This window comes from Bipolaris zeicola (assembly GCF_000523435.1).
Source record: "Bipolaris zeicola 26-R-13 unplaced genomic scaffold scaffold_0, whole genome shotgun sequence".
NCBI classification, from domain to species: Eukaryota; Fungi; Ascomycota; class Dothideomycetes; order Pleosporales; family Pleosporaceae; genus Bipolaris; species Bipolaris zeicola.
The window spans coordinates 431,940-454,644 of record NW_006912049.1 but is presented as its reverse complement, the minus strand read 5'-3'; the positions used below and the strand labels follow the sequence as shown (position 1 = coordinate 454,644).

At 51.2% G+C, this 22,705-nt stretch overlaps 9 protein-coding genes across 9 annotated transcripts; 5 read left to right on the top strand and 4 right to left on the bottom strand.

Moving 5' to 3' along the window:
* Nucleotides 1-274: 274 nt before the first annotated feature.
* On the top strand, nucleotides 275-2,054 carry COCCADRAFT_80591 (uncharacterized protein; the record flags this gene model as incomplete). The annotated part of the gene is made up of 3 exons (XM_007708259.1): nucleotides 275-403; nucleotides 463-1,565; nucleotides 1,658-2,054. The coding sequence occupies 3 exons, from the start codon at nucleotides 275-277 to the stop codon at nucleotides 2,052-2,054; spliced, it is 1,629 nt and encodes a 542-aa protein (XP_007706449.1).
* A 99-nt stretch (nucleotides 2,055-2,153) lies between these two features.
* COCCADRAFT_80924 (uncharacterized protein) lies at nucleotides 2,154-3,107 on the bottom strand (the record flags this gene model as incomplete). Its single annotated transcript, XM_007708258.1, has 2 exons — nucleotides 2,154-2,538; nucleotides 2,635-3,107. The coding sequence occupies 2 exons, from the start codon at nucleotides 3,105-3,107 to the stop codon at nucleotides 2,154-2,156; spliced, it is 858 nt and encodes a 285-aa protein (XP_007706448.1).
* Nucleotides 3,108-4,601: 1,494 nt separating this feature from the next.
* COCCADRAFT_152 (uncharacterized protein) lies at nucleotides 4,602-9,031 on the top strand (the record flags this gene model as incomplete). Its single annotated transcript, XM_007708101.1, has 5 exons — nucleotides 4,602-6,055; nucleotides 6,113-6,735; nucleotides 6,789-7,448; nucleotides 7,503-7,630; nucleotides 7,697-9,031. 5 exons carry the CDS (start codon nucleotides 4,602-4,604, stop codon nucleotides 9,029-9,031), a joined length of 4,200 nt encoding a protein of 1,399 aa, XP_007706291.1.
* Nucleotides 9,032-10,374: 1,343 nt separating this feature from the next.
* Nucleotides 10,375-14,048, bottom strand: COCCADRAFT_151 (uncharacterized protein; the record flags this gene model as incomplete). Its single annotated transcript, XM_007708100.1, has 2 exons — nucleotides 10,375-13,488; nucleotides 13,539-14,048. The coding sequence occupies 2 exons, from the start codon at nucleotides 14,046-14,048 to the stop codon at nucleotides 10,375-10,377; spliced, it is 3,624 nt and encodes a 1,207-aa protein (XP_007706290.1).
* Nucleotides 14,049-14,461: 413 nt separating this feature from the next.
* COCCADRAFT_150 (uncharacterized protein) lies at nucleotides 14,462-15,181 on the top strand (the record flags this gene model as incomplete). The annotated part of the gene is made up of 2 exons (XM_007708099.1): nucleotides 14,462-14,563; nucleotides 14,615-15,181. The coding sequence occupies 2 exons, from the start codon at nucleotides 14,462-14,464 to the stop codon at nucleotides 15,179-15,181; spliced, it is 669 nt and encodes a 222-aa protein (XP_007706289.1).
* A 103-nt stretch (nucleotides 15,182-15,284) lies between these two features.
* On the bottom strand, nucleotides 15,285-16,242 carry COCCADRAFT_149 (uncharacterized protein; the record flags this gene model as incomplete). Its single annotated transcript, XM_007708098.1, has 2 exons — nucleotides 15,285-15,929; nucleotides 15,991-16,242. The coding sequence occupies 2 exons, from the start codon at nucleotides 16,240-16,242 to the stop codon at nucleotides 15,285-15,287; spliced, it is 897 nt and encodes a 298-aa protein (XP_007706288.1).
* A 358-nt stretch (nucleotides 16,243-16,600) lies between these two features.
* On the top strand, nucleotides 16,601-18,680 carry COCCADRAFT_31775 (uncharacterized protein; the record flags this gene model as incomplete). Its single annotated transcript, XM_007708178.1, has 6 exons — nucleotides 16,601-16,666; nucleotides 16,719-16,813; nucleotides 16,862-17,956; nucleotides 18,009-18,199; nucleotides 18,260-18,486; nucleotides 18,546-18,680. 6 exons carry the CDS (start codon nucleotides 16,601-16,603, stop codon nucleotides 18,678-18,680), a joined length of 1,809 nt encoding a protein of 602 aa, XP_007706368.1.
* Nucleotides 18,681-19,288: 608 nt separating this feature from the next.
* COCCADRAFT_21473 (uncharacterized protein) lies at nucleotides 19,289-20,379 on the bottom strand (the record flags this gene model as incomplete). The annotated part of the gene is made up of 3 exons (XM_007708134.1): nucleotides 19,289-19,400; nucleotides 19,721-19,824; nucleotides 19,921-20,379. 3 exons carry the CDS (start codon nucleotides 20,377-20,379, stop codon nucleotides 19,289-19,291), a joined length of 675 nt encoding a protein of 224 aa, XP_007706324.1.
* Nucleotides 20,380-21,188: 809 nt separating this feature from the next.
* On the top strand, nucleotides 21,189-22,615 carry COCCADRAFT_21472 (uncharacterized protein; the record flags this gene model as incomplete). The annotated part of the gene is made up of 3 exons (XM_007708133.1): nucleotides 21,189-21,721; nucleotides 21,772-22,149; nucleotides 22,219-22,615. 3 exons carry the CDS (start codon nucleotides 21,189-21,191, stop codon nucleotides 22,613-22,615), a joined length of 1,308 nt encoding a protein of 435 aa, XP_007706323.1.
* Between the last annotated feature and the right edge of the window lie 90 nt (nucleotides 22,616-22,705).

Here is a 22,705-nt window from a genome sequence, read left to right as displayed (position 1 = left end):
TATACACAATGGGTCAGATTAGAGGAACCCTGCGTCCCTGCCGCGACTTTGTGGGGCTGGGGCAATGCGGGGAAAATCCAGGGGAATGGGAATCATGCACATCTACCCCACGCGCGGATCGATGCAACATCGCGATTCACTCAGAGGGGCAACAAGTGGCTCCGGTGAAGCCGAATGACCGAGAAAAGAATATGAATAGACTGTGTTTGGCGTTGAATAAACAAGTCATTCTTTCGGTTTGAAATAGTCAAAATCATTAATACTATCTTCTGTCATGGCGATTTTGGGTGTTTTTGGAAGTGTTTGGGCAAGTCCCTTATATCTGAAAGTCACCTTGGTCATTGCTGTACCCATCCTCGTCCTTTTAGCTATATACTTCATTATCGTCCCAAATTCCATCAAGGTACAAACACCCTCACGTCACATACTTGACTACGAAAACTTAAGCAGCGAGAACAATAGGACCCACGACGCCGCCATCTCCCTCCAGGACCCAAAGGTCTCCCCTTTATCGGATCCCTCCTCGATCTCGCAGACAACGATGCCATACGCCACACAGTCAATGCATGGCGCGCGCAGTATGGCGACATCTACTACACCAAAATTGGAGGCACAGATTACATCTGGTTATCGTCACCCAAAGCAGTCAAAGACCTCATGGACCGAAAATCCGGCATCTACTCGTCGCGCCCTCCCTCCCCTCTAGCCCAGGATGTCGCATCCGCAGGCCGCCGTCAACTCTTCATGCCCTACGGCCCGCGCTGGCGCAGTGTCCGCAAGCACAGCCACGCCCTACTCAACCTATCCACCAGCACAAACTACCAGGTAATACAAGACTTTGAAAGCAAAGTTCTACTTAAAGAACTACTGCAAAACCCCAACGATTTCATGGATATCAACCGCCGCTACTCGGCCAGCGTCATCATGCGCGTAACATACGGGTACCGGATCCCCAGCTGGGACGATCCCCTCATCAAGCGCATCTACAGCGTACTCGACCGCTTCACCGAGATGACTTCGCCCGGCGCATGGGCCATCGAGTCTTTCCCGTCCCTGACATGGGTCCCGCAGGCGCTCATGGGAAACTGGCGATCCTACGGCCAGCGCGTCTTCGAACAAGATAGCGCTGTCTATGTTGACCTGTGGAACAGGCTCAAGAAGGAGACCGACGCCGGCATAGCAAAGGACTGCTTCACAAAGACTTTCTACCTTAATGATCCCGCCAAAGCGGGTATCGATGATCTCGCTGCGGCGTATACTTGCGGCGGCCTTATCGAAGCAGGCTCCGAAACCACGGGGACGACGCTGAATAACTTTATGCTTTGTATGGTGTTGTTCCCTGAGGTGCAGAGGCGCGCGCAGGAGGAGCTAGATCGCGTGGTTGGTAGTGAGAGGCTGCCGCAGTGGGAAGACGAAGCCAATCTACCATATGTACGGAGCGTGATAAAGGAGGTGATGAGATGGAGGCCTGTGAATAAGTTTGGGATGCCGCATGCAACTAGTGAGGATGACTGGTATGAAGGCATGTTTATCCCGAAGGGAAGTGTTGTCGTGTTGAACTGGTGGTAAGTTCATTTTTCCCCTTTCCAAGTACATTTGAGTTGTCTCTCCTTCTTGTGTTACTACTACGGAAACTGATTGCAACTGTTTCAAACAGGGCTATACACTACAATCCCGATCTATGGTCTAACCCAAGCGCTTTCGATCCTTCTCGCTACCTCAACCACACCGCGTCCGCAGCACACTACATGAACACCGCCGACCCCTCTGAACGCGACCACTTCTCTTATGGAGCGGGCAGACGCGCGTGCCCTGGTGTTCACGTTGCTGAACGCTCTCTCTTCATTAATGTATCCCGCGTCCTCTGGGGTTTTAATCTATCGCCGAAAAAAGGCAAAGACGGCAGTCAAGTTCCCGTCAATGCGAATATGGAGCCAGGCTTCTTCAGCGTGCCTCAGCCGTTCAAATGCGATATTCGGCCCCGAAGCGAGAAGCATACCAGTATCATGCGGGAGGAAAGCAGGATGGCAGAAGAAAAAGGGTTGGATTTTTAAATTCGAGAAGAATTGATTTTCTTTTCTTACTTTTGGATTACGAAGAGTGGTTTCCATAATATCATTTTCCATATCTATTAACGAAATCATGACGTTATTTTAATACCCATTCCTCTTTGGTGGCTCCTTGTACCCTTCATTCCAGATCTTGTCGCTTTCGAGGCCAACCCACCGCTGACTTTCATTCACATAATCAACAGGCTGTCTGAAATAGATGTTTTCTTGGGATAACTCTACCGCCTGGCCCGTCAACTTATCGTCCTTCAAAAAAGCGTCAATAGCCTTGAGCACAGTCGACAACGGGGTAATGTGCTCTTTTGGCCAGCGCGCCGCTACTTCTGGGGGACAGAGGTTTGTCGGGATGAAGGCCGGACAAATGGCATTGACGGTGATATTTTCGTTGATGAAGTTTGGGGCAGAAGCCCGGACGAAGCCTACGACGCCGTATTTGCTGGCTGTGTACTGGGGGCATTGTGGCATGAAGCTATGTTTCTTCTCGTTAGCCCAGCTCTATGACTACGTATCGTCCGTTCTTTGCCCTTGAACAAAAATTTGCGAAACAGAAAGAATAAATGCTTACTACAACCCCGCCGCACTACTCGTGGCAACAAAATATCCTTTCCCCCCACCCGCCTCCTTACTCCTCCTCACATAATACTTGAACAGCCAAAGGCCCTGTATCACAGCCTCGAGATTCACATCTATAGTCTTTGTATTCAACCTCTTAACCAGTCCCTCCTCATCCACCTCTTCCTTGTCCATGCTTTCATGAATATTCTGTCGATCGTCGATTCCAGCATTGGCATGGCAGAAATCGAGGCGGTTGCCGCCCCATTCATACGCGCGTTTGAAGAGCTGCGCTTGCGATTTGTAGGATGATACATCCGTTTGGTGGAAGAGGGCATCTTTGCCTAGGGCCGAGGCGACGCGTTGGCCTGAGGTAGGATTTAGGTCGGCGATGACGACTTTGTAGCCTAAGGAGTGCAGGTGGGTTGCTGTTGCTTCTCCGATGCCTGAGCCGGCGCCTGTCACGATGGCTACGGGTTTGGACATTGTTGCTTTTGGGGACGGGTCGAATGGGGGATTTGGCCTGGTGTTGCTCGTGGATCTGAAGATACAATATGCACAAAGTTATTGACTCAACAGAGTCTGTGTTTTGGATTCGAGAAACGGCAACGCGAGAGACGAAATGTTCACGCAAGAGAAGACTGTGTACTAATTCTGTTTCCAGTGAGTCCTGGGAGTAGGAAATGGGATTTGTGGGGTAACAAGTGCCGCTGCAACAATGGATACAGAGACGTTCCGTCAAAGGCCCACATCCGACGTCGCATCTTTGCCGGGCCCATAAGTTCTCCGGTTGTGCGAGTCGCTGTCGTTTCTGGGCGCGGATATGGTGATGGAGTGACCCCACATGCGACTTGCTGGAATTGTCGTGGGGTAGTTTGAGATACCCCTCACTGAACTACTTGAGACGTGTGGGGTGAAAGTGGTCGGACGTAATTGTGTGGGACACCTCGCAAAGCATTCCACGCAGTATAGTAGCGGTCACAATCAGTTTCCGGTTTCCGTATCAGCTTTGTTCTCACCGCACGGTCTACGCGACAGGAACCCTTACACATGTGTGCCAGTAAGTTGCAGGGGTGGATGTATAATGCATAGTACTGCGTACCAAATCACATGATCACACGCAACAACCCGTCACCCTACAAGGGTGATAATCTTCCATTGCCATCTTAATTACAGCATCAAGGGTACATTCAAGTAGGCGATCGACGTAGACGAATTGTGCTTAGGCTCTGCATGCTTGTGTGGCCATGCATACTTTCCGTCGTGTAGCCGAGAGGCGTGAACTCGTTTTTCTGTTCCGCACGTCTGCGTTCCTTAACTACTAGTAGCTGACCCGGCAAAGTCGTGTACAATACAAATACGCAGCATAGACTTGGGGACCCATCAGTCCGAGGCGCACAAGCCCCGCAAACTCTAATCAGACTTCACTCGAGCGCCTCGAGGTGCTAGATGGACCACTTAAGAGCATTTGCAGCCGCCAATATGAGGTACTCTAATGGTAAACGCCACAACTTCTTTAACTTATCTAGTCCCGACATTGGCATCTACTGAAAGTCTAAAACTGTCATCTTAAGTTAAGCCTTAATACTCTCTGTTAAATGTAAGGCTTAAGCTAGATCTACGTCTATTTACTAAGGATAGCTTTAATTACAGCTTCTCCTCTCCTATTCGCTATAAACAGCTTACCTCTACTACCAGTGACATTATATGCCTTCTCTGGTCTGAACTGTTTGATTCTGAGTTCGACCTCAGTCGTTTCCGTGCGTCTGCAGCGGCAGCCCGGCGCTCAACCAGTGGTAGCATCGACGGCTCAGTTCAGCCTGCCTGCGCCTCACTGACAACATGCAGCCAAGCAGTGGGCACGTCGCAAGGCTATGGGACTGAGGGGTTGCTAGGCTCCCATCTCATCACTTGTACACAACTGTCTCTGACCTTCCTAACAACATCATTTCCGGTAGCCTCCTTTCGTAACAACCGCAGATGGCGCGCCTGCTACGTCCTGAAGACTACACGGTGGCATGGTTGTGCATGCTGCCCATCGAGCTTGCAGCGGCACACGAGATGCTGGACGAAGTGCACCAGGATCTAGAGCATGAATCCAATGATGATAAGAACCTGTACTTGCTGGGGTCTATTGCGGGACACAATATCGCGATCATGTGCCTACCGGCAGAACATATTGGTAACAGCTCTGCGGCAGTTATGGCGACGCAGATGATGGTCACATTTAAGAGAATTCGATTTGGGCTAATGGTTGGTATCGGCGGAGGAGTGCCTAACGCAGATGCAGATATCAGACTTGGGGATGTAGTAGTTAGCCAGCCAGACAAGACGTGCGGCGGAGTAGTGCAGTATGACGCTGGTAAGACTACAGCAAGCGGATTCGTACGGACAGGGTCGCTTAATGCACCGCCGCAGGTGCTGCTCAGAGCAGTTGTTAGGGCGCGGACGATGATGCTACGTGGTAGAAGCAAGGTCTTTGAACATATTGCTAAACTTGAGCGTCTTCCCCAGTTCCGGTATATGAAAACGGGGCCTGATGTGCTCTTTGAAGCCACATATGATCACGAAGGCGGGAAAACGTGCGATATGTGCAGCATGGACAGACAAGAAGCAAGGCCGCCACGTCACAGCGAAGAAGGGATAGTGGTTCACTATGGGACAATCGCATCGGGAAACCAGATCATAAAGAATGCGGCGGAGCGAGACAGGGCTAGCGCAGAGCTTGGTGGTGTTCTCTGCTTCGAGATGGAGGCAGCAGGACTATCAAGAAGCTTCCCTTGCCTTGTCATCCGCGGTATATGCGACTACGCGGACTCGCACAAGAACAAGCAGTGGCAGGCATACGCGGCTGGGACGGCGGCAGCGTATACGAAGGAGATACTATCAGTAATATCGCCGGCGGAGGTAGCCATGTCGCGCATGGTGGAGGAAGCAGTGAAGGCCGAAGGTCTCCTTGACGACGTTACAGAAGGAGACTTGCAGCCTCCATCGCTCAAGCATTCTTTCGCGCAAGCCTCCACCCTACCTATCACAGTCTCCCAAACCTATGACTTCTCTGACATGATATGGAGCTCAACCGGTAAAGACTCTGAGATCGTTACTGATGCCATGAATCACGCAACACAGGACTCGGCATTGAATGAGCCAAATGAGGAACAAAAGATATCTCCGCCAGAGCTGTCTTCAGCAAAAACAGTTTATGCGCCATCAGCAACGTTGACGACACCTGCCCTAAGGGGTAAGGGATATACAGGCAAACTTGCTGAGCAGTTGTTTGGAGTAGTCAACTGCACTGACCTGACCCGGGATGCTCTGGACCACCTCTCACAGTCGCTGCCGGATCTGCTTCGGGCCTTCGCTGTGAAGGTTGGGTATCAAGCTTCATCACCAATGCACCGTGACGTTATGTTTTATGTTCGAAGAGATCGTGTGTAGGTTCATCACAGCCCACTCTTGCCGCATTCACCATATGCTTACGTTGACCTCAGGAGCGTGCAACAGGCATTCCAATGCCTCATAGACGACGTGTTACAGCCCGAAGAGCCTGTGAAATTTGACGAGGGACTTGGCCGGGACGCCATCGATAGGTTCATGAAAGACACGGAGGAATTTGAAGATGTTCCTGAACAACAGATCGATGCTGAAGCCGCGGGTCCTGAACAAGATGAGAAACAGCAAGATGAGAGCCAAGAACAAAGCAAGATATTTGACTTTATACTACAAATTCGGGCTTACAAATGGCTTGTTGATACACTGAGAAGAGAAACGATATTGAAGCGGGCGAGTCCTGACCTCATGGAACAGATTGGGGCTCGAATCCGAGGGGTACTGCTTTCGTATGGCGATAAAGTTAGTAGGAAAACCCCGTCACAGGAGTACGAAGCAACATTTGAGTTACTCTGGAACCCTCCACACTATCTCAAGGATCAGCGGCCTCATGATGACGCAGAAGAGGTATTGGGTGACACCATCACGCTTACTGGAACTGTGAACGACGCACAAGCTTTGACAGCCCTTGAGTATCTTTGCCAAGTCTGGCCAGACAGTGGGATGCATGTCATGCAACTAATCACCGATATTGTATGCCAGGATTCGGAACATATTGCAACTAGTGAGTGAACCTTTGGTCTTCCTAAATGCCCGTATCCTTATCCGATTTTCCAGCTAGTCTACTAGACGGGACGCAATTTCAGGCGCGCATTGAAGACGCCAAATTGATAGTCAATGTAGTAGGCTCAAGTGAATCACTTGCCGAGGCCGGGCAACAGCTTGCCTGGCTGGGTGCGGCTCTTCAATCGCCACCAATCGAAACAGGCATAGCACTTTGTGTTCCGTTCATTCGAGAGTGCTATTTGATGCACGATCCGCCTCCAGTCGAGGTATCTGAGCAAAGACAACGAGGCAAGATTTTCTGTAGATTTGACTCCGAAGTCAAAGCCCCATACATGGCGGGAATCGAGGGTTCAGGGCTCTGCTGGCATAAAATGTTTGCTAGCCCAATCCTTGTGGGTGGATTTCCAATTCTCAGCAAGCCAGAACCTAAACTGGGACTCGAAATGTCACTTGACCTGCTGGCTGGTATGGTTGGCGCTCCTCAGGTACTGGGAATCCAAGGGAAGGTCTTCCTGAAAGGCTTTTCCACCATGCTAGTCGGCGTGAGACGTTTGGATGACCTGCTGATCTGGCATTTCTCGTTTGATGAAGAGGGCAACAGGATATCGTACCTTGATGTGCCGCTAGGACAAGCTTGCAATATGAGCGTTGATCAGATAAATGACGTCCGACATGTAGTTGGCTGGTCTAGGAAGAGCTCATACTATGCTGGTCAGTATGGTAGAAGGAGACGTTGAATGAATTATTACTAACAGGTCAAATCAGGCGCTGAAGATGCCGATTACGATATCAAGGGTACAGACCTTCCACCACCCCGGGCGGGAGCTCTATTAGAGAAGTTCACTTTCAATCTTGGCAAGGTCTTCACAGCAGGAGCAACGATCGCTCCACGGGTCAAGCGAATATCCCCTCACTTCACTCGCGACGCATACGAACAAAAACTTATGTGAATCGAAAAGAAGTACGTTGTCTTATGGGACGAGGAGACCAAAAGAGGCTGGCTTGTCAACGGAACAAGCGCTCTGCTCCACTTGGTTCGCATGTCGCTCAAAGTATACAAGAAAGACTACTCTCAAGAGCTCTTGTTTGATGAGAGTATGATGCAGAACGAAGCTGAACACGATGCTGCATCCGCAAGGAAAGTCCTCAAAAACGAACGAAATAGGTATCTTGAGGTTTGGTGCGGCAAAAGTGAGAATGCGACGGGAGCAGAACAGAAACTTCCAGTACAAAATCAGCCCAGCGTGGCCCGCAAAACAAATAAGTCGAAGTACACCTTTGAAACCCTGGTAGAACAAAAATGGTCCGTTCTCGAAGTTCTTATGGAAAGCCACAAACAACTCGCGGGGCTAAATGGTATCAACCTCAAGTTCCGGATCAGAAGACATCTCGAAGGTTGGAATTTCGAAGACCTCGCTGGTGAAAGCGACCCTGAACCACGTGTTGCGACCCTAAAAGCAGTGGGCTACGGTTGGGTTGATTTTGTTCACTCTTTGAAGGCCATTACGCTATTTGGCCGTGGATTCGGGAATATCATCAGACCGTCAAAGTGTGAGAGAATCTGTTCCCAATGGTCACAGCTACCAAAGGGTGAGTATCACCTGGCAGCCAGTCTACATGACTTGGACGTCATAATGAGCAAGACCAGAAAGACGGAGCGAGGAGATATTGAGATTGTGCGAGGGTTGCTATGGCATTCTCCAATAGATCCTTTCACACCCTGCAGGTGCCTCAGCCGCGGACAGATGGAAGAGCCTCACAAGCTGTGTGTGGAGGGCCATGATCCTGTACAAGCGTTGTTCCCCAAGGCATTAATCAAAGGCTCAATGCTCTTCCCGAGCCCTCGCAAGCCGGAGACCCTGAACAATAACGGGGCGGTTGTCTTTGGACATACAATGTCTTGGACTTCTAACCACAGGATGGCCCATATCGGTGGTGTCTCTTCCGAAGAACACTGCTCTCCAGATCATTCAGATCCACAAAGAACGGTTTTGAAGGCCGACACGCCAATGACGAGCTTGGCTCTGAACCAAAGCTATCCCGGGCAGTTGGGACGGACATATGGAGAATTAGCATATACTTTGCGTTCTGTCGATATCAGTAAAATGACTCCGGAGCAGTACACGATCAGGCATGCAGATACCCTTATAGCAAACAGGCAGCATGACACAACCGATACTAGTGAGGAAGAGATTGAGGAACTTGAGGATAGCTGGGGAAAGATGTGGTGGGAGACTAGTCAACTTTCACGATGCGGACCAAAAAGGGCGACTGCACCTGAATCTAGAAACTAGAGTAGTGTGAGACAAGCCGTAGCAAGAGCAAGAGTAGCTTTCCCTTGAACTTCTGGGGCTTCTGTACGCTATCTAGGATCATTATATTAAGTCCTAGTTAGAATGCCGAACAAACAGTGGTGATGGAGCTGCTAGTGTCAGTCGAAGATCCGGCTGACATGCTTGTCAAGGTAGCCGTCGAGTCAGATGAAGCACTCAGCTGATGCAACACCGACACTGAATTCTTGTCAGTATACCCTCCCTCACAAAGCCATTCAATCAGTAGAGAACCGAACGAACGAAAATCGGACTCACCAGCAGCAGCACTCTCTCCAAATCCTCCAATGAATTTATTCACCTATCTCAGCGCACACTGCTGGTCTCTAACGCTGTTGTTCCTAGGATATCCCGCTTTTATGAACTCCTCGCTGGTCAGGTTACCCAGTATTCCCAGGTGAAAATTGATATTGACCACGACAACAGGCACATGCATTTCCACAGACATCTTAACCAACCGGCAAGGATCATATTGTAGCTAGTAGGGCTCACAAATGATGAAGCAGCCACCATGAATAAAAATCACAACTGGCAATACTCCAAACACAGGAATGTCAGAAGGAATAGTCACATTCAGATTCAAGCAACTCCGTGCCTGACATGGGAAGATCCAGACCGCTGTCAATACCACGCTGTACCAACGTAGATTACTCAAAGGCGCAGCCATCCATTGCAGGTGCGCGAGGTCTGTTGACCCAACACATCAGTCTTGCAAACACACAGCCTACAGCTTGTACATACAAGAGCGTTAAGAAAGGGGGAGAAGTAAAACTCAACACACTCTGACTCCGTCACATCCACGTTTTTCCGATCCGTGCTTAGTGACCAGCTCACACCCTCCCCCTCCAAAAAGAAACCCTTCAATAAAAGCCTTAAATCAAGCTCCATCCTGGGTCTGAAGCTCAGATCCTCATCCTCCAGGATCTAGATCCAAGTGGGAACCAGCAGTTGCTCAGCCTCGCACACATACCAGGGGGTCCGAGTACTTGGTTGAATTTTCAGAATGGTATGCGTTTGTGTTTGCCCAATTACAGAATCGGTGGACGTAGCTAGAAGAGGCAGATGAGGGTGAAAGTATGGACTCGGGGCTAGTGTGCAAGATCCGCTTGAGCTGCTTGAGCCACTTTCTGGTTGCGTAAGTGCAACAAGAGTAGAGAGAGTAGAAAGAATGCTGGGTTTCCTATTACCTTTAGTTTCACTATAAGAGTGTTAGCATATCAAATTGCTCAGATCTGGAATTGTAGTTTGGAAAAAAAAATGCACTTGTTAAATTCAAACGTCGATACTATTTACAATCCCCCCCAGGCTCAAAACTTCGCGTCAACGCTCTTCACGAGATCCCCACCCAGCCTCTTAATCTCATGCACAATTGCCTCTTTATTCACCTTGATCTCAGCCTTGTCCTTCTTCCCCATCGGCACACTGTTCCACCCAACCTTGATCTTCCAACTTCTCTGACCCGTAACAACCGGATTCCACAGTCCCACAATCTTATCCAGACTCTCTGGATCCCAGAACCACAGCACTGCATCACCATAGACTTCTGAGAGTTCTTCGGCGAAGAGCTGGGGGAGGGGAGTTGGTGTGGGCAAGGGACTCGATGACTTTTGGAGATCGAGATTCTTGAACTGGGTGGCGGGTTTGCGAGATTTGAATGATTTCAGGCTGTGTTTTGAGGAGATGGAAATAACGATATCGAATTCTGATATGCTGGGAACGAAGAGGGACTCTGGGCTTAGAGTATTGTATGCTTTAGACGCGTCCTTGTTGTTGCTGATATGCTTCAACAAGCCATCTTCGTCTGCGCGAACAGCCTGCGTGGCTGCTTTGGCCAGAGCTGTCAAACGAGCAGCAACAACCTTTTCTGGTTTTGCTTTGTCTGTCCAAGTCGTGCCTTCTTCATCAAGGTTGGTAGCTGCGAAAAGTACAACACGATTCATGGCAGGATCGATTCGTCGCCATGCCTCGAAGCGAGTTCGTAAGCGGTCCAGATCTTCTGATTTCATGCCTTTCAGAGACGTGTCTTCAAGATTAGCAGGATTGGCAGAGAAGGATGTTGAGAAATCCACGATCAAAGGAACATGGCGCCAGTCCCAGCGACTGATCCACGATAATGTTCGTAGGAAACCTGTTGTTGCCGTAGATGGTACAGGCCATGGCTGTGGCTGTAGGAACGTCCGTATAACAAGTAACTCAATGAGCTCGGGCGAAAAGTGTGGTGCGAGCAGATGTGACGCAAACCATTTCTTTGTCAATCGTATCGCTGGTGAAAGTGCCAAGAATCTGGTACAGAGTGTTTGTAGTGCTTGTGAATGTTGAGGCGATTGAATGAATTCGCGCTTGTATAGTGCCAAAGAAGCGGCAGCAGACTCGCGCGATTGGGTGTCTAATGATTTGTCCTTAATTTGGCGTTCGAATAGCGTAGGCTCACGGTCATGGTAGATGCGAATGCGGAATGTGAAGCCCGTAACAACTGTTACATCCAAGAACGCCTGGTTCTGAGCCGGTTGTGAGGGATTTTCCATGCCAACACGGGCAATATAGCCAGACTCCAGTCTATGTAGGAGCTCAGCCATTCGGAGGAGGAAAGCAATCTTGGTCCGCTGGATGGCGCACAAGTCATCCGGCCAGCGTCCAGAGCCTTCAAATTGCAATACGACTGATGCTGGGGCATGGCCCACAGTGGGAACGTCAACAGACGCATACCGTAGTTGTGGATCGGCAGCTCTTAGATGGCGAAGTTGAAGTGGCAGCTCTTCCAAGTCCCGAATGTCTTTTTCCATGGCACTAAACGCGTTCATAATGGGGAGAAATGGCGCGGTCCCAGACTGTCCCTGCATACGGCCTGCTGTTACAAGGTGGCCGAATGCATCAATTGTGAACCTGGCTTGCTCAGATACTTGTGTACCATGGTGTCTGCCAAGTATATAGAGAACAAGTTGCTCCATGACAGATGCTGCTGTGTCCTTGACCGTCCAAACAACACTCTCCAGAATACTTCCGTCTTTGAAGCGTCTGAGCTCAGCTTTCTCGCCCCAGAACTTACGGAAGACAGCAGCCTCCTGTTTGTTTTCTGCTGGAGGTCCATGATCTACGGTACGAGTGACGTTGGCAGGATCTGTTTCGAAGTTGATAAGGATGCTTTTGCTTTGCTTTTCCTGAGGGCGCCTTGAGGATACCGACCAGCTTTCCTCCTCGGGCATAGTGAACGATATAACAGTGATACGATCGGTCAGCGCACGGGTCAGGGTGCTGTGTATTTTTCGACAAGTCTCACCAAGCTGCGAATCGTATTCTTCGCTTCCAGCTTCGAGGCCGAGGGAGGCAAGGGGAATCTCGAGGGTTGCATCGTAGCGGTACTTGAGCAGTTCAGTCTTCAAAATGAAGGCTGCATCAAACTGATCGAATACGGAATCGCTCAACATGTCGATAGTAGCCTTTGCTTCTGATTGCAGACGCTTGTACGACCAAGGGGTCATCTTGAACAACACATTCTGTCCTCGTGGTCCGTCAAAAACGACGGGGGCGGTCTCTGCCTTGGGGATAGTGATGTTGGATGCTTGGAAGATGAATGGCTTCTTCGTTAGATCTCCACGCGACAGAAACTGCAGCGTCGACTTGAATAGTTGATAGCTGCTGAAACTTGAAGAGACTGACTGAGCACCTGTTCCAGCATTTGGTTGAAGCAGAATAGCCATGATGGCAGCCCACTCAAAGTTTCCGAACCCTCCTTTGCGAATCTGGCTGCCAAATCCGCGTTGCTTCAGCCAAATGCGTCCCAATATACATGCATCCTTGAAAGCTTCAGCCTTTAAGGCCGTGCCGTGCAAGAGCTTGAGGTATGCTGTGATGTTCGCGTCAGATTGCAGGCTGTTGTTGTAGAAAGGCGTCGCCGCGAGCGTTTTGCTGGAAGTTTCGTCTTCGCTACCCTTGGGTCGGACACAATTGGAGGTTGGGAGAAGCTTATTCTGAGCAAAAGTGTGTTCTGGAAGCGCTACTAGTACGTTGATCTGGCATTTTGAGCTAGAAAAGTCGTCCGCATCGCCGTTGCCACTCGGTCGGACGACGAGAACAGGCTGAAGCTGGTTCCCATTCAAGCGGTCAAAGAACAAATCAAACTTGTGCTCTTTCGAGGCCTTGATTCCTGCCGCCAAACAAGCCAAATAATATGAGCGCTTGTAGAAGTATCGGTGGTTCAGATAGTCTTTGTCTTGGAACAGACTCTTCGGCATGGTCACGACAAGATCAATCGCAAATCTCTCTTCGGCTCGAGTCGCAGTTTTGAGGGGGTAGCTACCGGTTGCGTTTACGCTCGCAGGTTGTTCGTATTGCAGTTTGTACAAAGCATCTTTCGGTGGGCGAGGGCTGGGGAACGGAATCGCGACGCCAGCTGATTTGAGCGCCTTTTCGGCCTCGACAATCTATAGCATGTTAGTACTCGCTGATGATGCATATAACGATCGTGGCTTACTGGAAGTGGGCCGCGGCTAGGAATCTGCTCGATTATAGTCTTGAGGGTTCGCATTGCATTCTCAGCAGGTGCCTCCTTCTTGCCGTACTTGAGTTTGACCTGCTCAAGCAACTCGTCTACCTGAAGCTTGAAAATGTTTGACTTGAAGGAATCCGCAGTGTAGACGCCGTCCTGGAGACTGGGTGCTGTCCGCTTGGGTGGCTTGGGTGCGCTCGTGGCTTTGGCGGTTGTGGCCTGCTTCTTGGTTTCCTGAACGCTCTCCTCAGCTTCGGAGCTTTCTTCCTCGTCTTCGCTCATATTTTTATCTTCATTGTCGTCATTGTCGCCATCCTCCATCTCTTGCGCGCCGTCCATGGAGAGGTCGTCGCTCTCGTCGTGCCCATCTTCAGCGTCGCTTCCATTCGAATGCGCACCGCTGTTGGTTTCGTCAAAGTCGGCAAAGCTTCCTTCGCTCTCTGCTTCCGAGTCGCTGTGCTCTAGCTTTCTTCGTTTAATTGCGGGCGGTGCCATTTTCGCGTGGTGGAGGTTGTCGCATGCGACGCGAAATTTCTCTGGAACTTTTCCCGCGGGAGTGCCTTATCGATAAGCAGGGATGTAGCATGTTATGCTTGGGTGCTAGGGTCATGACAGCTCATGCGCGTCTCTTTATGTATGACCCCCTCACTCAGACTCGGTGAGGGGAACAGCTTGCCACAATATAAACTTCAGTTTTGTTTCCTTGAGTGATCATCCCGGCACTCTAATACGTTCATGTAATACTATTCATTCTTTGCGAATCTGCCTGCCTAGCCGTACACTCTTCACTGCTTTCCATCTTTGTATCACCACCCACAGTGCCTTTCTTAACAAAACTTAGCCGCACTTGCGGTCCATTCTTCTTCACCAGGTCTACGCGTAACCAAAAACCAAGCAGAGCTTTCAGCATGGCCTGGCAAAGCTCTGGTGACACTAATGAGGCTCTCGTCACCAATCTTGCGAGCAACAAGCTCATCAAGTCTGACAGGGTCAAGGAGGCAATGTTAAAGGTAGGAAGCCTCAACACCACAGGTAAGGTGGCAATCGATGAATATGCATAGGTCGATCGCGCACATTATGCCCCATCCTCGCCCTACGAAGACTCGCCCCAGCCCATCGGCCACCGTGCGACCATCTCTGCCCCGCACATGCATGCCTCGGCTTGCGAATCGCTCCTCGACTATCTCAAGCCTGGATCCAAGGTCCTGGATGTTGGCTCAGGCTCAGGCTACCTAACCGCAGTCCTCGCCAACCTTGTCGCACCCAATGGAACGGTAATTGGCATTGATCACATTCAGCCCTTGAACGATCTGGCGATAGCCAACATGTCCAAGTCGGACCAAGGCCGGAAGATGTTGGAGTCGGGACAGGTCAAGTTTATTACTGGAGACGGGCGAAAAGGTTGGGCCGAGGGTGCACCATACGACGCTATCCATGTTGGCGCTGCGGCTGCCGAGCACCATCAGGTCCTGACTGACCAGCTCAAAGCACCAGGGCGCTTGTTCGTGCCCGTCGCAGAGGGCTGGGCGCAGCATATCTGGGTAATTGACAAGCGGGCGGACGGAAGCCTCGAGCGCCAGAAGTTATATGGTGTGCAGTACGTGCCCTTGACAGATGCGCCTGCGTAAGTTGGTCAAAATGGAAGTTTCAACAACAAATCCAAGCGGACAGAAGCTTGAGTCTGCACATGCAGGGCGTGTGAGCCACCCTATGATCAATCCATTTGTACCATTACTGTGCCACCAATCCCTCAAATAGTTCGTCTCTTCGCTTTCGCACCTCGTCAAGTTTGACCTCTAACTTGCCGACCTCTTTCCTTGCAGCCTCTTTATCAGCAGGCAATCCAGCAAACTCCGCGACTTCCCTCTCTATTCTTTCTACCTTCTCTCGAAGCCCATCCAGGGCTTTTTGTTGCTCCAACATGTCATTTATAGCTTCTGCAGACGCGATGTTCTTGTAGCCTGGTGTCATGCTGCGCGACTGTGATGACTGGAAAGACGACAGCTTGTCCTCGTATTCTCGTATCTTGGTGCGAAGGTGCTTGACTTGACGTGTTTGCTCGGTGGTCTGGCGCTGGAGATTCGCGGGGGTTGTGAAAGCAGGATTTGTCTGGAGCTCGTGCAGTTGCGTCCGAAGCAGAGATTGTTGCTTGTCGACGTAGCCTTGCAGCGTTGCGATGTGTGCGAGCTGGTTGGTGAGATTCTGTGAGGTGGTCGTGTTGTAGATGAGAGTGTGCGCGATCGACTCGGGGTTCGCAGTGGGTGTATTGAGAGTGACTGCTGTTGACGCCAACGCATCAAGTGCCTGCTCGCCCTCGGGCGTGAGACTAGCTCTCAGCCTAGACAATATACGCTCGTCGTCGTCGTTCCTTTGGACCTACCGTTGTGAGCAGCGTGCTCAGAGCATGGTAGCTGAAGCGGACCTGTAGCTCTCATACCTCATCCAGCTCGCGGAGCGCCTCTCTCTCTACTCGTTCGAAGACGGCTCTCTCCTCGTCGGCCCTTTCGTTGGCTACTGACAGCTCACGTAGCACCTTGAGTGTTTCGTCATTGCGCTCAAATGTCGGCACCGTGCGCCCAGCATACTTGTACGACAGCCACGAGTCAATCTGCGCCCAGTCCTGGGCTTGCGCGCGTTGTTGGCGCGCCTTTGAGGGCGAGAAGAGGTCCGAGGGTGTGAGCGAATCCATGGCTGTGTATAGAAAGTGGTGCGGCCTGTGTTAGTGGTGCTGAGTGTGTTCAGGTTATGCTAGACTAAACCGCCTGGTGAGCACTCACAAGTCCAGGGTGGGGCTAGAATGAGCATGTACTACGTAGCAGTTGAGGTGCACAAAGTAGATGCACCGACACTCCGAAAGGCGGACAGAGACCCGGAGAAACTGACTGTTTGCATTATCGATAACCTTATTTTCCAAGTGCCGAAGTCGGAGCTAATCGGCTTTTGGTATAATCTCTTGGGTGACTGGACTCATTGCCCCATACATATCCGATTTGCCTTCCGTCGTCGAGTTTTACACAACTCTCTCATTGTTCTTGACACACTCAAAAATGTCGCCGATGTTACTCGAAAACGACGTCGAAGTCGGCGAGAGTCTTCCGCCGGCAACCGAACACGTGCGTGTACCTTTCGTTACCCAACACTGCTCTTTGGACTAACACGTGATAGGCAGTGAGTGTTTCGCTGCCAACATGGCGGGCAAATGTAGGTTACGAGGAAGGTGAAGAATGGGTTCTCAGCAAGATGAAGACAGGATATCCGAGGTATGTGGCGGCGAAACACACAGCAATTATATAACTGACCCCAGCCAGATTCTTCATTCACAAAAGCATACAAGCATTTGCAGCAGCGATTGCCGAGAAACATGGACGTGAGGATGAGAGTGCTATGTTGTTTCCAACACATTCCACCGCATCGAGATGCCAGGAGTTCATTTTTCAACAAGTGCCTGAGCTAGATGCATCGCAAGTCCGGATTCTCGACTTCTTACCAACGGGTGAGAAGGCAAGATCAAAAGAATTCGACGTCATATCTCCTAGAGTATCTGCCGTGCTCTTTCCGAAAGATCGCTTCAGCACAGCAAAGGCTTTCTGGCAACATTCTGGTGACGGTGTATCGAGTCGGAGAGCAGAGTTCTGCGCCCAGTTATTCAGGGAAGGTACCTTAGTAGAAGCTTCAACGCTCAACGAGCCACTGCGGGCACCCAAAGGTCCCAGACGGTACCAAAAGAACACTTCAGTTGACCTCGCTCTTTCGGCTGATTCCACAAATGGCAACGGAGAAGTGCAAGATCCAACTCGATTTGTAGAAGAGAGATTTGGACGCAACCTGGACCTCTCCAAGACCAAGAAAGCCAAGCTGGCAGTTCGAAGACGTATTGCGGGTTCTCTTACTGCAGATGTCGAACTGGCCGAGGCGATGAGTCTGGATCAAGATGCTGCAAGGACTAGACCAGTTGCAGACTTTTCAGAAGACGATGTCTATCTGTATCCGACCGGAATGAGCGCAATCTTCAACTCTCATCGAAACCTACTAAGGGCAAAAGGCTCCAGAAAAGCCATTGTGTACGGATTTCCCTATATCGATACACTCAAGATTACTGAAAAGTTCGGCCCGGGCTCTCAATTCTACGGCTTTGGCTCCTCGGAAGAATTGGATGATCTGGAACGGCGATTGGAGGGCGGCGAGAGGTTTCTAGCTCTGTTCACAGAGTTTCCCGGAAACCCTCTTTTGACATCGCCTGATCTTGAGCGGATACGCAAGTTAGCCGACAAGTATGATTTCTGCGTTGTTGTAGATGAGACAATTGGAAACTTCATCAATGTCAATGTGTTGCAGTTCGCAGACGTTGTAGTTAGTAGTTTGACTAAAGTCTTCAGTGGGGACTGTAATGTCATGGGTGGAGGGTTAGTACAGCCAAACTCCTATTTGCAACGAATATCAACTGACATGTCACAGCCTTGTGCTCAACCCAAAAGCGAAAAACTATTCTCTCCTCAAACGCACTTGGGAAGAGGACTACGAAGACAACCACTGGGCTGAAGATAGCATTTTTCTCGAGCGCAACAGCCGAGATTTCGTCTCGAGAATCGACCGTATCAATGCCAATGCAGAGGCAATTTGTGACGTGCTGAGCTCGCATCCGCGTGGTAAGTTTTTTCTTGTTCGACTGTGTTTCATCTAAGTCGCTCTAACGTTAAGCAACATAGTCAAACAAGTAAACTATCCCAAAACATCGCCTTCGCGCCCCTACTACGATAGATGCCGGAATCCCACTGGCGGCTACGGCGGTCTGCTCTCTGCAACATTCCACACCAGAGCCGACGCTATTGCTTTTTTCGACAACCTCGACACTGTCAAGGGACCTAGCCTGGGCACAAACTTTACGCTTAGCTCGCCATATGTGATTCTTGCACATTATGGGGAGTTGGATTGGGTAGGTGTTCCGAATCTCCGTGAAGTATGTCGGATGTACTGCTAACAAATTTGCCATAGTGTGCCAAATGGGGCGTGGAAGCAGACCTTATTCGTTTCAGTGTGGGATTGGAAGAGACGAGTAAGTTGGTGGATACGTTCAAGAGGGCGCTGGCAGCTTTGCCGGCGCAGGCAGCTGGAGAGACGAAACAGTAGGTTGCTAGTCATGGTAAGTAACAGTTAGATATCCAATCAAATTCTGTAGGTTTTCATAATATCTTGATTGTTTAAATGATTGGCCATGGGTCTAGCTCGTCCTTGGTCTTTATTTTCCTTGCTTATTCAAAGGTGGAATAACGAGGGGGGAAACGGAAATTGAGTTGTGATGTTCTTGTGCATATGGGGCCTATCATGAGTGGGGTATTGCTTTGTCAGATGGATACTAGCTCTTTACGTACTTGGTATCAAGCTGTAAAGAGATGGTCTGCAGACACGCTGGCGCGGAAAACTAAAACTCGATGAATGTCTGAGTCGGATGCATTTTTCCTGGCAGCAAAGCAACGCTATGCAAGACATTTGCGGGGACGGACTGAAAGTGTCGGTACAAGAGTGGGGGTTCGGCGTTCATTTGTAATAACGGCTGGATGCCTTATCGTGGGACTAGCAGTTGCGAAGTGTCAGATACGTAGTTGGGCCGTCTCAGCTGCCATGGGACCGATGACTTCTTCGGCAGCCGCATGGCACTAGGGCCGGTAGAACATGATGTAACACGGTAATGGTACTGTCGACTCAGCAGCGCGCCTTGGTGTCCGTGAAGGTGGTTGTCAGTAAGCAGCAGTGCGGGTGTAAGTACGGATGCGTAGTGTGACGCTCGCGCGCTCGTCACGGTGATGGCATGTAGGTGTTGAGCGGGCTTGGTTGTGATGAACTAGTGGCCTGGGTATGGTGGTAATACATAGTAAGTAGACGAGATGAATGGGCCATGGAGGCCGGGGCAAAGGAGCGCGCCTATCGTACTGCCAGGGTACTTGGTATTGAGAGCATGGGAAGCTTGGAGATCGGTGTAAATTGAGCCCGCTGCTGTGGTCCGACTCATGGCCGTCTCGGCTCAAGTCGTCGTCCAAGTCAGGTCTAGCGCAGTGGCCCCGCTGTTTTGGTGGTGGTGGCTGGCTTGACGTGGTGGTTGTTCGTTCTTGGGGGGGTCATGACGGCCACAACAGGCGCGCCACGGGCATGCAGCCTGTCTTGGCACTCACTGCCTCTCACATTGGTGCCGCCCGGCAGTCTCCGCGCGGCTGCCGTTGCGACTGTCGTTGCAGAGAGTCACCACCGGCCATGCATCCTCGAACATGTACACTAACTACACTCCATCCATCCACACATCCACATATCCACGCATCCACACGTACCCACATGCTCATACACCCATATGCACACAGACATACAGTACACACACATGCCACACCCAGGCGCCTGGCGACGTCAGACCCCGGGCCTCAGCTGGACGCGGTGGGGTCGCCAGAAGACGATGGACCCCAAGGCATGCGAAACAGGGCATTTGCAGTGCAGCCCAACATGCACGCATCCGGCCATGGAGGGTGGAAGGGACCACGGGCTGCCCTGGATACATAAATTCCCATGTACTGGGAGAAGTCATATGCCCGAAGGCGTGCCGACCGCCTGCCGGTGCTAGTAACGGCACCGCTTCCGAATGACAACGGGCCGCTTGGGCGACGCACGCTCTCGGGCCATAGTTGGACTTCCTACTAGCGAGCCAAACATAGAAACCCACTACGCACAAACACTCGCCGTCTGGGGGGCCACGCTGAGGATAGGCAACAGGCGCCCTTTGTGGCGGTGCTAGACGCCCGTGTCCCAAGGCCTCGACGGCACCAGCAATGTCCTCACACGCCATGTTCCTATCCAGGCCGTCCAGGCCGAAATCACTTGTCCACAGCTACTTTCCCTCTTGTACACCTCCGGCCCACCCGGCCCTGACGCTGAGAGATTGGATAGGCCACGCCGTCCAAAAGGGCCAGACTCGACACGGTATGGCTCTTCGTCTCGAGCGGGAAACCACAAACGCCACCAACCCTCGACATGGTACCTCAAGGCGTTCGTCAGTGCTCGCATAACTTCCCCTCCCAGTGCTGTATACACACCTGCCACTCGTCGTCCTCAGTGGGGGGTGGCATCCGACTCCCCTCAGCGAATGGCCGTCGAAAACAGGTTGACGCTCTGGATCATGACCACAATCTAGTCCTCACTGAGCAGGGCAAGCATGCCTGCCATCACCCCACTTGAGACAATCGCGCAATACTTACTGATGTGTGGATACCCCCGGCCTACACCAGCTATTGCGGGTGCATGTTCTGTGGCTAGTCAACGGCCGGAGGGCTAGCACTGTCAAGGACTGGGTTGCGCATCCTTCGAGGCTCCAATCAGTCCCCCCAGCCGCAAAGCCGGGAAAAGCGCTCTGCCTCTGTTGGGTCTTGAAGCTCAGATACCGTGTTCCTGTATTTCCAGGCATCCCCCATGCAACAACGCACACCACTCGCCCATGTTCCAACATCAGGGTTTCAATGGTAATGCTGTCTTGGTGTAAATTGCCCATAACCTTCGTATAATTCCACACGTAGAGCCCTGTCCACACACCAAACCGTACGTCTTTACCCCCCCTTCTGGTCCCCTTACACGTCCGATGGTGCCTGTCTGCTCTTAAACATGACCCATTGGTCTTCCAACCCACATCAACCCAAGACGACGACCATCTCACAAAGACTTAGGGACCGTGTCAACCAGCATTTGTCTGTTCAGCCACCAGAAATTCCACAAATAAGGGGGCCTTATTCGTGCCGTGCCGCAACCTTGCCAACGCCCCGCCACAATCCCATTGATTATCAGACGCCCGGTTCGCACCTACCTTCGCTAGCCTGGAATACCTCACACATTCTCGACGACACCTCACACAATCGCTCCTCTCCACCAAATTCCCCTGCCCAGGATCGATTCTTGGACTCCACGAACGCGCAACCCGCACACTTCTCTCTCCACGAATCTCATCCAGGCTCAGACTCGACAGTCGTGCCTACTACTAGTAACCAGATAGTCCGCACTGATCATATTCTGCCAACACAAAGTCAACAAACCCCCACGTCGCCGTCATTGTCTGCATCTACCGGGCACTCGCTCCAACTCCAATCCCTGGCAGACTTTGAGCAGTCGCACGACCCAATCCTCGAGTCACAAGATATGAGGTACGAGACCCCGCCGACTGTTGTGATCGAATAGCATCTCATGTACACAGCACCTTGGGCTTCATGATGCCTTCTTCGCAATATGGTATGGGCCATTATGGTTCTTCCCAGACATCCTACGCACCTGGCTACCCACCGCCCCAACCCTATGGAGAGCCAAGGGCTTCGGCGCCAGGCCCATATGGCCCACCTTACTCTTCCAGCCCAGCCCCAAATGAAAGTCAACAAAGAAGAAGCGAACAGCACGCAGTCCAACCGCCCTACCCACCTCAACACCCTTCACTTCCGCGAAGCCCATATGAGCAGCACTCATCGGATCACATGCGAGCCAACCCAGCCTCTATGGGTACCACCACGCACACCTACACTTACTCCAACTCCCATGGTACCATCCCCAATCAGCCGCTAGGAGGCAATGCCTACCCGCCGTAAGTTTGTCGAGCGCATCAAGTATGCTTCCCACTAACAGGAGATAGACCACAGCTTTACCCTCCTAGCTCCTATGCCGTCAGTGACTATCATCCATTACCGACCATGTATCCACCAAACAACACAGCGCCTGCTACATACGCAGCATATGATTCACCATCGACCGCTCCAGTTTCTAATGCGTCAGTCCCTGCACTCTCTTCGTCGCCAAGCACGCAAGGCAACCCAGTAATGCCGCGAGTCATCAACTCACGACCGAAACCTCAATGCTGGGAGCATGGATGCAATGGACGACAATTTTCTACATTCAGTAATCTGCTGCGGCACCAGCGAGAAAAGTCCGGAACTGCCTCCAAGAGCACCTGCCCCCGATGCGGGGCTGAGTTTACCCGCACTACTGCAAGAAACGGACACATGGCGCATGACAAATGCAAGCCACGCAGGCCGTCAGAAACAAAAGGATAGACGGGGATATTTGTCTCAACGTTCGATTTGTCTAGACATTTCCAGCTTGCTGCAAGCGGCCGCAAGGCGCAAACATAGTCGGCGCAATCC